At 36.1% G+C, this 15,701-nt stretch overlaps 1 protein-coding gene across 3 annotated transcripts in view; it reads left to right on the top strand.

Annotated features, from left to right (window-relative positions):
- The window catches only part of FOXN2 (forkhead box N2), a 62,508-nt gene extending 56,684 nt beyond the window's left edge, over positions 1-5,824 (top strand). For 2 of the 3 annotated variants that reach the window (XM_080683211.1, XM_080683212.1), the window contains exon 6: positions 1,347-5,824. In XM_080683211.1, coding sequence (XP_080539337.1) covers positions 1,347-1,870 — 524 coding nt within the window. In that variant the 3' untranslated portion in view covers positions 1,871-5,824. The remainder of the gene's footprint in view (positions 1-1,346) is intronic. The other variant, XM_080683213.1, reaches the window with a different exon arrangement.
- The last annotated feature ends 9,877 nt before the right edge of the window (positions 5,825-15,701 follow it).

Below are 15,701 nucleotides of genomic sequence, written 5' to 3'. Positions count from 1 at the left end.
GCAGTGCTAAGGATGTTCAACTGACAGCTTAGGGAAGTGGGCCTAAGCTGTCAGTTGGACATCCCCCGAGGGCTCCTGGACTGCAAGAGGGCGCAAGCTGGGCTGAGGGACCCCCAAGTGCAAGAATTTTGTGCATCGGGTCTCTAGTCAACAATAAAAAAATAAACTAAAAAAAAAAAGATATAAGTACAAAATCCATGAAAGAAAAAAATGGGCAAATTAAATTAAACATCAAACATTTAGAGTTCTGACAAGACAAGTCTTTAAGAAAAGTAACACAAGCAAAACTCTGGGAGGACATTTTTTTATATATAAAAGAAAGGATTCATATTGAGTATATGTATTTAAAAGGATTCTATAAGTAAGAAATAAGAAAACAGTTCAACAGAAAAGCCAGCAAAATATATTAATAGATGGGTCTCAAGAAGAAATACACATTGACAACACTCATTTGAAAAGATATGCAACGTCTCTAGAAATCAAGGAAATGCAATATGAAACAATATTGAGATGCTTTTTTTGCCCATGAAATTATGAAAAAATTAAATGATTTATAATGTTAAGTGTTAAGTATGGGAACAGGGTATTGTCATAGACTGTAGGATAAAAATTGGTCCAGCCATTTTAAGGGCAGTTTGGAAATACTTAATTGCAACTTTAAATGTACATATCCTTTTACTTAATAATTCCATATCTTGGTATTTCTCCTAAAAATTATTTGCATATGTGTGAGAAAAGGCATCTAGAAGAATTTTCATTGCAATGTTATTTGTAGTAATGAATAATTGGGAACAACCTACAAATCCTACCAGGAGATGGTTAGCAAACCATTGTAATGGTACAGTTAATGAGTGGAGACATATAATAATGAGGCATTCTGTGCAAGCAGTTCAGAATAATTCTATTTTTCCTCGAAAGGTCAAGACATATCATTAAATGGTGTTAAAATGTTTCGGATTAATACCCACAGAATGATATGGTCTGTGTTTTTTGTTTTTAAAAATATATATTTTTATTGATTTTAGAGAGGAAGGGAGGAGAAACATCAGTGATGAGAGAGAATCATTGATTGGCTGCCTCTTGCACGCCCCCACACTGGGGATTGAGCCCACAACCTGGGCATGTGCCCTGACTGGGAATCAAACCCTGACCTCCTGGTTCATAGGTCAATGCTCAACCACTGAGCTATGCCAGAGGGCATGTTTTTGTTTTTGTTTTTGTTTTTAAGAACCTACAAAACATTCCAACTTTACAGCCCTTACTATTCAGTAATGATATAGTTGTTTTAAATGGCTTGTTTTTGCAATCAAATGCATTTTACCTATTGAAAGTTTTATTTTCCACAGGTGAGAAGCCTCTTTCTCTTAAAACAGCTATCCAGAAAAAAAGGAGTTATGGCAATGCATTTAATCATCGCAGTGCTATGCGATTACAAGAGAGTGATTCTTTAGCCACCAGCATTGATCCAAAAGAAGACCACAATTACAGTGCAAATAGCATGGCAACGCAGCGTTGCGCATCCAGGTCTAGTGTGTCTTCTCTGTCTTCTGTGGATGAAGTATATGAATTTATCCCAAAGAGCAGTCATGTGGGAAGTGATGGCAGTGAAGGATTTCACAGTGAAGAAGATACAGATGTTGATTACGAATATGATCCTCTTGGAGACAGTGGCTATGTATCACAGCCTTGTGTAGATAACTCTGCAAAAGGGCAGCCAGGCAAAAAGATGCGGAAAACGTCATGTCAAGAAATTGATGAGGAGCTCAAAGAGGCAGCTGGGTCTCTACTCCACCTTGCTGGAATTCGTACATGTCTGGGTTCCCTAATAAGTACTGCAAAGACACAAAATCAAAAGCAGCGGAAAAAATAGAAATACCTGTTAGTGTGAAATTATCTTAAAGTGTGGCAATACTGTTCTTAATTCTTTACAAGGGATATCAAAGCCATATGGACTTATTTTTGTTTTCGGGGAGGGAAGGGATGCTAATTGCTTGTTTATTTGAGAACATTTTTGTTTGTTTTTTTAATTTTTGTTAATTAATTGCTGTTAGGATCATGCCCAACCATAAATATGATATGAAGTTCTAAAAGCATAATTTTGGTGATGTGTTTCTAAGATTTTTGAAATTTTTATACAAGAAAATCCATAGCTTCTATCTTAAACTTGTAGGAGAAATCTTTTATTCTCTTAATGTGCCAAAATGTAATAATTGGCAACTCAGTTTTCTTTTTCAGTCTGTAATCAACTGCTGATCTAGCTAAAAATTTTGCTCAGTCTCTCACATACTCCTCTCCTGACACATGCAATCCAGTAGGATAATATTTGAATTTTTAATTTTGTCTTAATTTTTGTTTTTAATTTTTTTTGTTGAAGCATGACAAAGTTGAATATAAATTGGAAAAGACCCTAGATGCCTAGAAAATTCCTTTTGGTTACATAGGCAGAGAGTACAGCAAAGATTTATAAGATGTAGAAAAGGCCATTTTGTGGTGTAATTTCATTTAAGAGCACTCCAATTCCTATTATAATATTATCTTTGAAATTTTTTTTTACTTATCAAAAACATTAGCATTTACTGAATTATTTTTTCCCAGAGTGCATTGCAACCATTGTTTAAATATTAGCCACTAGCTGTCTTTGTTGAATAGAAACTATCCAATGAGAGGATATAGCCATAGAATGTGTTATGGAGTTAACATCCATTTTGACACACTTTTGCAATAAGAGAACCTTTTTATTTGCTTGTTAAATGTACTGCATTCTGAAAATCTTGTAGTACGAATGGAGTGTATTTTAGTGCAAATATTTTGAATATTACATCATTATACATAAAGGTAGATCATTTAGGAAAAAATCTGTTCAAGCTTTGTATGACTTAAATGTGTATGTACACCCAATTAAAAAGAGTGTAACAAACCTACAGAGACAAAATACCTTCATGGATCTCAAAATTTATATAAGATTAAATCTTGCACATTATATCTTTTTGAGAAGGCAATATAATACCTATTATGTGCCATTAATCCATGCCTAAAGATTTTATATTACAGTTCCAAATGTGCATTGACTAAGGCATTTTAAGTATTTGAACAAATCCGCTTGTATGAGACATTTTTTCATATCATTTGTATAGTTTGACTATATTATTCAGAAGGTATAAGGGATACTAATACTAAACTTATATATATCCTTTTAGAATGACAGAGCAATTTTCCAACATGTTGTTTCATAGTGATCTTGTTTTCATTTTCTGATAATTTCATATATACATACATATATATGTATATACATTTATACACACACATAGGTTTATGATTTTGATTTGTTACTTTCAGCTATTTCTATGACTATAAAGCATTTTGGGGATTTTTTTAAGAGATAAATATTTTAACTTCTAAATTTTATTAGGGCAAAACTGTCATCTGTTATGTTTCTATGTTAATTGTAATTGAACCTGGATAGCTATGTTAATAGAATTGGTGCTGTTGAAATTTAGTAATTTTTAAATTTGCTAATAATGAAAAATCTTAATGCAGGGTAAGGTATTTGGATTTTTCATATATGTCACATCTACTACAGAAAGTTGCTAACTCAAGTTGGACACTTTTTACTGTAGACAGTGAATATTAACACCAAAAATTGCTTTACTACAGTATAAAATAGTACACAGATTATAAAACATCATTTTAGTAACAATATTTCTAAACTATTTACCATGGCCCTCTCGATAGACCTTAGTAACAGTGTTTCAGTGACCTGATTCCAGTTTATTTTGTTGTACTGAAATTTTTTTTAATATGTTTTTATTGATTTTTTAGGGAGAGGGATAGAGATATAGAAACATCGATGAGAGAGAAACATCAGTCGGCTGCCTCCTGCACACCCCATACTGGGGATCCAGGCCACAACCCAAGCATGTGCCCTGACTGGACTCGTACCAGTGACTTCTTAGTTCCTGAGTCAGTGTTAAACCACAGAACCACACCAGCCTGGCTCTGCTGAAATTCTGTACCAAAAATGTTCTCTCTGGTTCCTGTCCATTAGTGAGATAATTATTCTAAGTAAAGGAAGAAGAAGATAAGGAGGGAGAGCGTCTTTCTCAATTCTAATAAGAGATCTTCATAATTATTTTGTCTTAATATGAGTAACAATAATTCTTTAAGCTTGATTTTCTCTCTCCATGTATTCCCAGAAATTTAAAAATTGAAGTTATATTTATCACTAGTAAAGGCAATAAACAATTTTGCACTAAAAACTAACAGAAAAGTTACACAATATTTTACACTTAATTCTTGTACAGAATTCAGTGCCTAACTTTCCATTTACCAACATAGTTATTTTCAAAGGGAAGAACCTTTATAATTATGGTCCCCCGTTATTACTTCCATAGACATTATGATCCCATTTCTCAGGTGTATTGAAATAAAAACGTGGCTAATGACCACTCAGTTAAGGAAAATCACTTGAATTTCTATGGACTGGAAATTGTATTTATAAATAATATATCATCAACAAATCTTACTGTAATAAAAGCAACAATCCTGGAGAAGTATTTTCCAACATAGTTTAAAACTGACTTAAGCTAACTTATAATTTGCCTTACACCAATATAAATTGTTAGAACCAATTCCAGTTTATAAGTAGATCCCTAGTAAAAGTTTAGCCTCAACACAATCTTCATCTTTCACATCCCAAATATAATCAGTGTTTCTTGAATACTATATGTTTTTCAAATTTATTTGTGCAATATTTTACTAAAATAGTTAATATTTTATTTTCAAATTCAGAAAAAGGAAACAATACTTGTATTCATGGAAAAGCTAATTATTGGTGGATCACCTCCTTTTTTCCACCTTTGAGCCTTTCCTGCTCTCCTTATAGCCAGCATGACTTCTCTTAACTTAGGTTTCTTTGTATATAGTGAACTTTAGAATATATATATTTTTTCTTTTGCTACTTTCTAATACATTAGGTAAAAGGTTCATACTAGATGGTCAGTTAAACATAATATTAGCATGAATTCAAAGCTAGAGAAAGAGTTAAAGAGGAAATGTGTGTGTCTTGGTAGACCAGGAGGCCTTCTCCAGCCTTTCCCAGCAATTTAAGCAACAGAAGTGAATACTTCACAAATCTGTAAAGACTATTGTCTTAAATACTATAGTAACTAAAAAACCTTTTGTGAAGACCATAGCATTTAAATAAGAACTTTGAGGCTTTCTGGTTTACATCTATTTTATAGTTTTTGTTTGAAATGTGTAAGCTTTGATTTAAACAAAGTTTACTTCAATATGTTAATGATGTGGTCAAAATATTTATTGAAAAACAAAGTATATTAATGTTATACCTGCCATTTTTTTCTTAAAGCAATTTTTTTTGCATCTAACTGCCAGTGCCATTGTCAAAACTTATTTTTAAAGTGTTGTACATTTCTTATTAAACTAAGTGCTTAATTTTAAAGTATTATGTTGCCATCATATAGTGTATAAAAATGTATAATTGCCAATTCATTGTAACTATTATTTATTTTTAATTAAAGTGTAAGAATGCTGTTTGAGTAAAAAAATTTGAATAATACTGTTTCCTTATCCCCTTTTCTAATGTAGCCTAAAAATTGCCCTGAGTTTGAGTTTTAACTGCCAGTAGATGACCAGCCCAAGTGAACCCCTTCTCAGTTGCCAGTCTTTGCTCATATTAAAACAACTTAACAGATGTTTAGTTTTTGTACCTAATCTCTTGATTATTAAAATGTTTATAAAGTTTATTTTTATCAAAGATGCAATTCATTATGATAAAGTATTGCAGAATAAACCTTGTTTTATAACATTTTTGTGTTTTCTCTGTTTTTTGGTGTGGGTAGTGTAGATGTATGTGACTCATACTCCTATACACACACACACTTTCCATTTTACAAAGTTACAAAGTTGGAATATACAGACGAAAAATAAAGTTTCAATTTGAAAATTTGTAAGTCTGGTTTTTTTTTAAGTATTGTTATTCTTGGTTTTTACATGTCATCTTAATCATTGACAGCTAAAGTAGTGTTAAATTATTCTCTTCCTAAATTGAACTTCTAATTCACATATACATGAGATATTTTAAAATACAACCAAGAAAATTTGAATATATTAAATTATTAAGATTATTTTAAAATACCAGTAATACCATATGTTTAAAAATTGAGGCATCCAGCCCTAGCCGGTTTAGCTCAGTGGATAGAGCGTCAGCCTGCGGACGGAGGGGTCCCAGGTTCGATTCCGGTCAAGAGCATGTACCTTGGTTGCGGACACATCCCCAGTGGGAAGTGTGCAGGAGGCAGCTGATCGATGTTTCTAACTCTCTACCCCTCTCCCTTCCTCTCTGTAAAAAATTAATAAGATATATTTAAAAAAAAAATAGAGGCATCCATTGTAAAATGGAATCATTTACAACCAACATCTTGATTCTCCCCCCCCCCCCCCCCATTTCCCTTTGAAGTTCTGCACTGGTCATTTAAATGGTATTATTTACAATAGAATTGTTCTTTTAAAATAAATCCAGTGAGACAGTCATCTTGATTTTAAACTGCCACGCCCCTCTCTAAGCCCTCCTTTCAAGGCATCCCTTTGAAATAGTCATTTTAAAAGTATAGCCTGCTCTAGCTGGTTTTGCTCAGTGGACAGAGCATCGGCCTGCGGACTGAAGGGTCCCAGGTTTGATTCCGTTTAAGGGCACATGCCCGGGTTGCGGGCTCGATCCCCAGTAAGGGGCGTGCAGAAGACAGCCAATCAATGATTCTCATCATTGATGTTTCTATCTCCCTCTCCCTTCTCAATCTAAGCCATTGTGCTCAATATTTGACAAAGGAGGCAGAAGCATACAATGGAGTCAAGACAATCTCTTCAATAAATGGTGTTGGGAAAATTGGACAGATACATGCAAAAAAAATGAAAGTAGATCACCAACTTTCACCATACACAAAAATAAACTCAAAATGGATAAAGGAATTTAAGACAGGAAACCATAAAAATCTTAGAAGACTCCATAGGCAGCAAAATATCAGACCAGACATTTGGTAGCAATATCTTTACCGATACAGCTCCTAGGACAATGGAAACTAAGGAGAAAATAAACAAATGGGACTTCATCAAAATAAGCTGCACAGCAAAAGAAACCAACAAAATAAGAGAGCCCACTGCATATTTGCCAATGTTACATCCGATAAGGGTTTAATCTCCAAAATTTACAGGGAACTCATAAAATTTAACAAAAGAAAAATAATCCAATCAAAAAATGGGCAAAGGACCTAAATAGACACTTTGAAAGTGGACATACAGGAGGCCAAGAGTCATGTGAAAACATGTTCAAAGTCACTAATCATCTGAGAGTTGCAAATCAAAACAACAATGAGGTACCATCTCACACCTGTCAGAATGGCTATCATCAACAAATCAATAAATGACAAGTGCTGGGAGGATGCGGAGAAAAAGGAACCCTGTGCACTGCTGGTGGGAATGCAGACTGGTGTGGCCACTGTGGAAAACAGTATGGAGTTTCCTCAAAAAATTAAAAATGGCCCAGTAATCCCACTCCTAGGAATATATCCCAAGAAATCAGAAACACCAATCAGAATATATGCACCCCTATGTTCATAGCAGCACAATTTACGATAGCTAAGATTTAGAAACAGCCTAAGTGCCCATCAGCAGATGAGTGGATTAAAAATGGTGTTACATCTACACAATGGAATACTACACTGCAGTGAAAAAGAAGTAATGCTTACCATTTGCAACAGCATGGGTGGACCTGGAGAGCATTACACTAAGCAAAATAAGCCAGTCAGAGAAAGATAAATATCACATGATCTCACTCATTTGTGGAATATAATGAACAACATAAACTGATGAACAAAAACAGATCCAGAAACATAGAAGCATCCAACAGACCGTCCAACTTCTGGGACGGGGAGGGGGGGGGGTAAGAGAGCAACCAAAGACTTGTGTGCATACATATAAGTATAACCCATGGACACAGACAGTAGAGGGGTGAGGACACATGCTGGCGGGGGGAGGGGGGGGGGCGGGAAGGGAAAGAGCAGTCGGGGAAGGGTCGATGGGGAAAAAAGGAGACATGTAATACTTTAAACAATAAAGAATTTCAATTTTAAAAAATTGTGGTAAAACAAAGTAGTAACAATAAAATAAAAAAAGAGAAATACTTAAAAATTATAGCCATTTGGTGAGTGGTGAACAAACACAATATATAGATGGTGTATTATAGAATTATACACTTGAGACCTATATAATATTAACCAATGTCACCCCAATAAATGCAATTAAAATTTTCTTTTTAATCCTCATCCAGGGATATTTGTGTGTGTGTGCTTCTTTTCTTAGAGGGAAAGGGAGAGAGAAACATTAATTGGCTGCTTCCCGAACCTGCAACCCAGTTATGTGCCGTGACCAGGCATCAGACACACAACTTGTGCACGGGATGAGGCTCCCACCAACTGAGCCAAACGTGCCAGGCTGTAAACCTCCTTTTGCTCCACCCCGTGTTTTCAGGGATGGTTGTACAGTGAACAGCCAAAGAAGGCAGGAATAGTGTCTCCCTCTAAAGTGGAAGACAGATTTGTTTGATATCCAGGATAATAAAGATAATGGCTCCCTCTAGGGCAAAGGTCAGGCATATTTGCTTACACCCTGTTCATGTTTACAGTATTAAATCTCTTAATGGGTAAAATAAAAGTAAATATAAAACTGAATCTTGATCAAGTTATAACACTATTCTAGAGCACCATAATTTACTGCTACCAAGCAAATTCTTTAAAAGCCCAGATTCTTGGTATCTTTCCAGTCCAATGAGCAAGAATCATGTCAGCAGCAGAACTTTTCCTTTCAATCTATTAAGATTTCATTTAAAGAACCCCATCCATTTTCTGCTTTCACTTGCACACCAATCTGAATTCTTAAAGGAAATTCTCTATGAAATTGTTTTTTCTTGAATGTAAGTGTTGGATGATAATTCTGAGAAGAAGTGATTCCTTGAAACTTCATTTTGTGTAAATATTATCTATCTTTCCTTCCTTATAGATGATTCTCCCTCTCCCTCCCCCGCTGCCAGGATGTATGGTCAGCTTTCCTCATTTTAAGAACAATGTTGATTATTCAAACAAGAAATTACAATATTCAAATACTTGCAGTCAGCTCTTGGGAAAGGCAGTAGTGTATACTTACATACTTACAGGGTCTTTTATCAGTGGATGTAAAAGCAGAGCAATATATAATTTATTAGTACACACTCTCTCTCTTTAAGGAACTGTTTTCCAGTAGAATTGCAAAAAGGAATTCGCTCTCTTCTGTTTCCAAGGAGGGGTTGCCTTTGTTACAGCTCAACTATAAACTTTATATGGAGTCACAGCTTTCAAAATAGAGCATTAATTGGAAGCAATTATCCACTTATACCAGCTGTGCCTATATTGTATACTGAATATTTACCAAGAAAAGAACAAATTTAACAGATGATTTAATATAGCAGCCTGGCATAATGAATCTGCAACTGACACTCCAATCACATAGCTAGTCTTCAATGGCTAAAATATTGAAGGGTACACCGGTAGCTCAAGTCAGTACAAAAAGTAAAGACTATTAGGCTTAGTTTTCAAAGCAGTATCAACATGGGTGATGTAATTTCAAAAGTAACCAAAAAGGTTATGTTTGTTTATGATCTAAAATGAGTAGGATTTCTCCAACTGCTTGATTTTAAAAGTAGACTTGCTTTCAACTTTAATAGATTTTGTTTTGTATTCTTTTGAAGCCTTACGTATGTACCCTGAAGTCTTATTCTGGGGCTGTCCTTGAAACTGATGCCCTGGAACCGCTTTAGGTACTACTTCTCAAATAAGCACCGAGAAGAACCTGCCTTGTGTTAAATTCCACTCTGCAACCAATGGTGTGATAGTGAGCTGCGGGGTAGTCATTTTCTGCCTGTAATCTATTCAGCTTTGCAAGTGCTGACCAAGTGCTTGAGGGAGAACAGGCTTTGACTAGGCTAGCATTGATTAAATGGATGTGAAGATAATCCATATGGGCTGTCAAGGAATATTTTTATGTGCAAAAATCCACCACTAACACCTGCAAAATGGGCTTTGCGAGAAATGAAGGAAGTGTTTCATCTATTTGTTAAGGCTATATTAAAGAAAAAACAAAGGAACCAAAACACTTTGCTACCAACTCTTGAGTCATCTTATTGGTGCTGTCTTGACAAAGAGATGCCATTCCTCTAAGTGTTATGATGTCACCTTTGTCCAATCATAACCTTCCTTATGAGAGTGGGGGATAATTCTCTGGAGACAAGGTGAGTGACAGCAGCAGCACGCAGCAGTCACTAGGCAACAGGATCCGGCCTTCAGTGGAAGAGAATTTTCAAACATTTAACCCTCACTCAGTCATGGCTTCTTGTTGCTGATATGGCAGTAATCTCTGGACAAAAGGACTAATATGAATAATGCAGCTTTTTTTCCTCTACAGCTGTATCTAGAGGCAATGGGAGGAATCATTCTGTTTAGGACTAAGGACATTACTTGCTTTGAAAAGATTGGTAAAGTTACTGTGCTATACACTTGAAACTAATACAAAATAATATTGAATGTACACTGTAATTGAAAAAAAGATTTTTTTAAAGAAAATATTGGCAAAGTTAGAACATTTTAAAGCCTCTTTTTCACACGGGTCACAGTATAAGCCACATGATTATCTCCTCTGTGTGCTTAGAACTGTTACTCAATTACTCCCCATAAGCCAGGTTGTCACATGGGTGTGTAGCCTGTGCCTTGGACAAAGTCATGCTATTGGGTGGGGGAGGGGAGGGGAGCTGAAATCAGCTTGTGTTCCATGGAACCCCTATTTGGGAAGTTTTGAGAAAGGTGTCTTTATCTAATTTATTGCCCTAATGGGGTGCCGTTTTGTAATTTCTCTGCCCGAAGGGGGTGCTTTTCCCTAATTTAAACAAAGTTGCTGTGTGAGCTCTTGGGTGGGGGGGGGGCTGCAAATACAGCTTATTTTCCCAACTATCCAGAAAGTGCTACAATATTATCCTTCATCTTTTTCCCTTGACTATGCTAGAGAATTTAGCACAGGGCTGGACAGACATAGGTCTGACACATTGTTTCCAAACTGGATTTACAGATTCATCTAGTTCAAATTGTTTTGGTTTGTTTCTTTAAAAAAAAAAAAGTCTTGGATTTTCTCTCATGAAGCGATGACAGGGTAAGGGTAGAAGGGACTCCAAAGGGTTCAACCACTCTGTGAGCTTCTAAAATAGTGTGTGTTTTTTAGACAAGTCCAGTTGCTGAACTGAACTGTGACCGTCTTTTGTGGCTCAGGATGCTGCACACTCCTGGCCTCTCCGAAGGGCTGACTTCCAAGCAACATTCAGATCTCAGTAGATGTCATTTTCTCTCTGACCCCAAAACTCTATCTAGGTGTGCCTCTTGCATGATCCCTAAGCACCTGGATATGGCATGATCTCCATGTAACATTTGGTCCATTTCCTGATCCATATACCCCTTGTTTGCATTTAATATTGTAAATTGGATAGGTATACACAACAAGTCTGAACCTGATGTCCTTGTATATCTGTAGAATGTTGAGATTACTTATGAAAAATGTCTAAATGAAACTTTTCACCTTTGGATAGCCAAAATTCGATATCTGGGGAAAGTAATTGACAAACCAATTTCTGTAACATCTGTAACGTATTAGAATCCTTTGAATGAGGGGTGGAGGAAAGTTTTTTCAAATTTCTACATTTCTAGATAAATGTGCTATACATTTAAAGTTCATGAGTTTAATTAAAGTATCTTAACATGATCCCCAATGTTAAAAATAAACTAAAAAAATGAAAAGCCAGTGGTCTTAAGAGTTTTGTGTCTCCAGGGATTGTTGCAGTACTTAGCTCAGTAAGTATTTGTTGAGAGAATAAAAGGGTAAAATTTAAAAATAAACACAAAAATGCATTTAAATCTTCAAAGCTTTTGTTACATGGGAGATTTGCCTGTATTTTAGTACTGAAGAGGTAGCTGGCTACAGCCATGTGAACCAGTGAACAGAAGGGGGTTTGATGCCCTAAGAGCAATTTTAAGCAGCAAATAGGTATGTCAAACAGCCTCCATTATTCAAACCAATCCCAAGGGGAGCCAAGACAGCCAAAATATCATGACAGCCAAAAATCTAGATGGCCTTGGGTCTGACAATGACTTTTTAGATACACCACCAAAAGCACAATCCATGAAAGCAATAATTGATAAGCTATGCTTCATTAAAAGTAAAGCCTTCTGCTCTGTGAGAGACAATGTTAAGAGAATGAGAAGATAAGCCACAGTCTGGGAGAAAATATTTGTAAAAGACAATCTGATATAGGACTATAATCCAAAATACACAAAAAGCTCTCAAAACTCAACAATAAGAATAAAAACAACCCAATTAAAAAGTGGGCCAAAATCTGAGGGCATTACTAGGTAGACTGAATCTAGACTAATTGCCATTTCATTAATTTGAGTCTGGTCAACTAAGCTTTCTTAAAAGTGAAACTTATAAGAAAAGTAGGAAAATAATGCATAAAACAAAATCTCAGTGCACAAAAACTTATGGGATGCGGCTAAAGCATCACTGAGAGGGGAATTTATAGCTGAATGCCTGTATTAGAAAAGCAGCAAGGCCTCAAATCAATAACCTAAACTTCCACCTTAAAAAACTAGAAAAGGAAGAGCAAACTAAACCCAAAGGTAAGAGTGGAAATAAATAAATTGAATATCAATAGAGAAAAGTAATAAAATCAAAAGTGAATTCTTTGAAAAGATCAAGAAAATAGACAAACTTTTAGCTTAATTGACCAACCAAGAAAAAAAAAAGAGAAGATACAAATTACTGAAATCAGGAATGAAATAAGGAAGCTGCTATGAATCCTACAGAAATTAAAAGAATTATAAAGAAATTCACGAACAACAGTATGCCAATTAATTAGATAACTTAGATGAAAAGGGCATATTCCTAGAAAGACAAAAATGACTGAAACTGACTCAAGAAGAAATAGAAAATAAATGTGTGTACATAAATATTTTTCCTTTAAGAGTATTTTCCTTTTTAAAAAGTTTATTTTTTAAAGTAGTTTTATGTTCACAGAAAAGTAAGAGTAAGGGATAGAGATCTCTTATATATTCCCTGTCCTCACACATGCATAGCTTCCCCCATTATCAGCATCCCTCACTATAGTGGTACATTTGTTACAAACTGATGAACCTACACTGATACATCATAATCACCCAAAGTCCATAGTTAACCTTAGGGTTCACCCTTGGTGTACATTCTATGGGTTTGGGCAAATTAATAATGACATGTATCCATCATTATAGCATCATACAAAATATTTTCATTGCCCTCCAAATTCTCTGTGCTTCACCTATTAATTCCTCCCCACACACCAACTCCTGGCAACCGCTGATCTTTTTACTGTCTCTATAGGTTGGCCTTTTCCAGAATGTATTATAGTTGGAGTCAATTATGAATAAAGCTGCTATAAACTTCCATAGGCAGGTTTTTGTATGGACATAAGTTTTCAATTCATTTGGGAAAATACCAGGAGCTCAAGTGCTGGATCATGTGATAAGAGTACCCTTAGTTTTTGTTTTGTTTTGTTTTGTTTTAATTTTTAATATATTTTATTGATTTTTTTACAGAGAGGAAGGGAGAGGGATAGAGAGTTAGAAACATCGATGAGAGAGAAACATCAATCAGCCGCCTCCTGCACACTTCCCACTGGGGATGTGCCCAAAACCAAGGTACATGCCCTTGGCCGGAATCAAACCTGGGACCTTTCAGTCCGCAGGCCGACGCTCTATCCACTGAGCCAAACTGGCTAGGGCGATAGAGTACCCTTAGTTTTGTAAGAAACCACCAAACTATCTTGCAAAGTGGCTGTACCATTCTGCATGCCCACCTACAATTTATGAGACCTCCTATTGCTCTGCATCTTCACTAGTATTTGGTGTTGTCAGTGTTTCAAATATTGGCCTTTACGATAGGTGTGTAGTGCTATCTTGTTTTAATTTGCATTTCTGTGCTGACATATGATGTGGAGCATCCTTTCATATGCTTATTTTACTGTCTGTATATCTTCTTTGGTGGAGTGTCTGTTCAAGTCTTTGGCCCACTTTTTAATTGGGTTGTTTTTATTCTTATTGTTGAGTTTTGAGAGCTTTTTGTGTATTTTGGATTATAGTCCTATATCAGATTGTCTTTTGCAAATATTTTCTCCCAGACTGTGGCTTATCTTCTCATTCTCTTAACATTGTCTCTCACAGAGCAGAAGGCTTTACTTTTAATGAAGCATAGCTTATCAATTATTGCTTTCATGGATTGTGCTTTTGATGTTGTATCTAAAAAGTCATTGTCAGACCTGAGGCCATCTAGATTTTCTCCCATGTAATCTTCTAAGAGATTTACAGTTTTCCATTTTACATTTAGGTCTACAATCCATTTTGAGTTAATTTTTGTGAGGGGTGTGAGGTCTGGGTCTCAATTCATTTTTTTTTCTATTTTTGGCATGTGGAAGAATATTTTCCTTTTAAGAATTATTTTTCATTTAATATATGTGCAATGCAGGTAGAAGTAAAGATAAACAAAAAAGAGGAAAATAACTCCATGACCTGAAGGTAACTGATAACATTTTGAAGTGAAACTTTCAGATATGTGTATGTATATATGTATGTAACAGGATGTTAAAATGGGAGTCTTTCTGCTTACTTTTGGCTAATGCCCTAATGACAGATGACAATACAATAGGTATCCAAGGATCCTACATCTTAAACATCCAAACTGAGGTGCTGTGTCTCCTATACAACCTATGCAGGGCAGATTGAGAGATTATGAAACAGGTTTTGGCCCAGCCAGTGTGGCTCAGTAGTTGAGCATCATCCTGTGAACCAGGAGGTCATGCTTCAATTCCAGGTCAGGGCCCATGCCTGGGTTGCAGGCTCAATCCCCAGTAGGGGGCATGCAGGAGGCAGCTGATCAATGATACTCTCTCATCATTGATGCTTTTTTTTTTTTTTTTAAACATATTTTATTGATTTTTTACAGAGAGGAAGGGAGAGGGACAGAGAGTTAGAAACATCGATGAGAGAGAAACATCGATCAGCTGCCTCCTGCACACCTCCTACTGGGGATGTGCCCGCAACCAAGGTACATGCCCTTGACCGGAATCGAACCTGGGACCCTTCAGTCCGCAGGCCGACGCTCTATCCACTGAGCCAAACCGGTTTCGGCACATCATTGATGCTTCTATCTCTCCTCCCTTCCCCTCTCAAAAGAAAGAAAGAAAGAAAGAAAGAAAGAAAGAGAGAGAGAGAGAGAGAGAGAGAGAGAGAGAGAGAGAGAGAGAGAGAGAGAGAGAGAAAGGGAGAAAGAAAGAGAGAGAAAGAAACAGGTACTGCCAGCATTAATCAATCACCCCTCTAGCCTATAAAAGTGAGAGTTGAAGAGTAATGAGAGAAAATTTCGTGGAGAGCCAGTTGATGGGCTGGGCCCTGCTCCAGTTCCCAGGGGAGGTAGAGGGGCACATCTCTTCATCCCAAGCCACGAGAGAGAGCCTTCCAGAGGCCCACTCAGAGAGCTTGGCATGTGCTTCCTGGAGTTTGGGGACTGGAATCCCCTTGGCCAAGAGAAGT

This window comes from Plecotus auritus, assembly GCF_963455305.1.
Source record: "Plecotus auritus genome assembly, chromosome: 8".
NCBI lineage: Eukaryota > Metazoa > Chordata > Mammalia > Chiroptera > Vespertilionidae > Plecotus > Plecotus auritus.
This window is presented reverse-complemented; position numbering and strand designations above follow the sequence as displayed.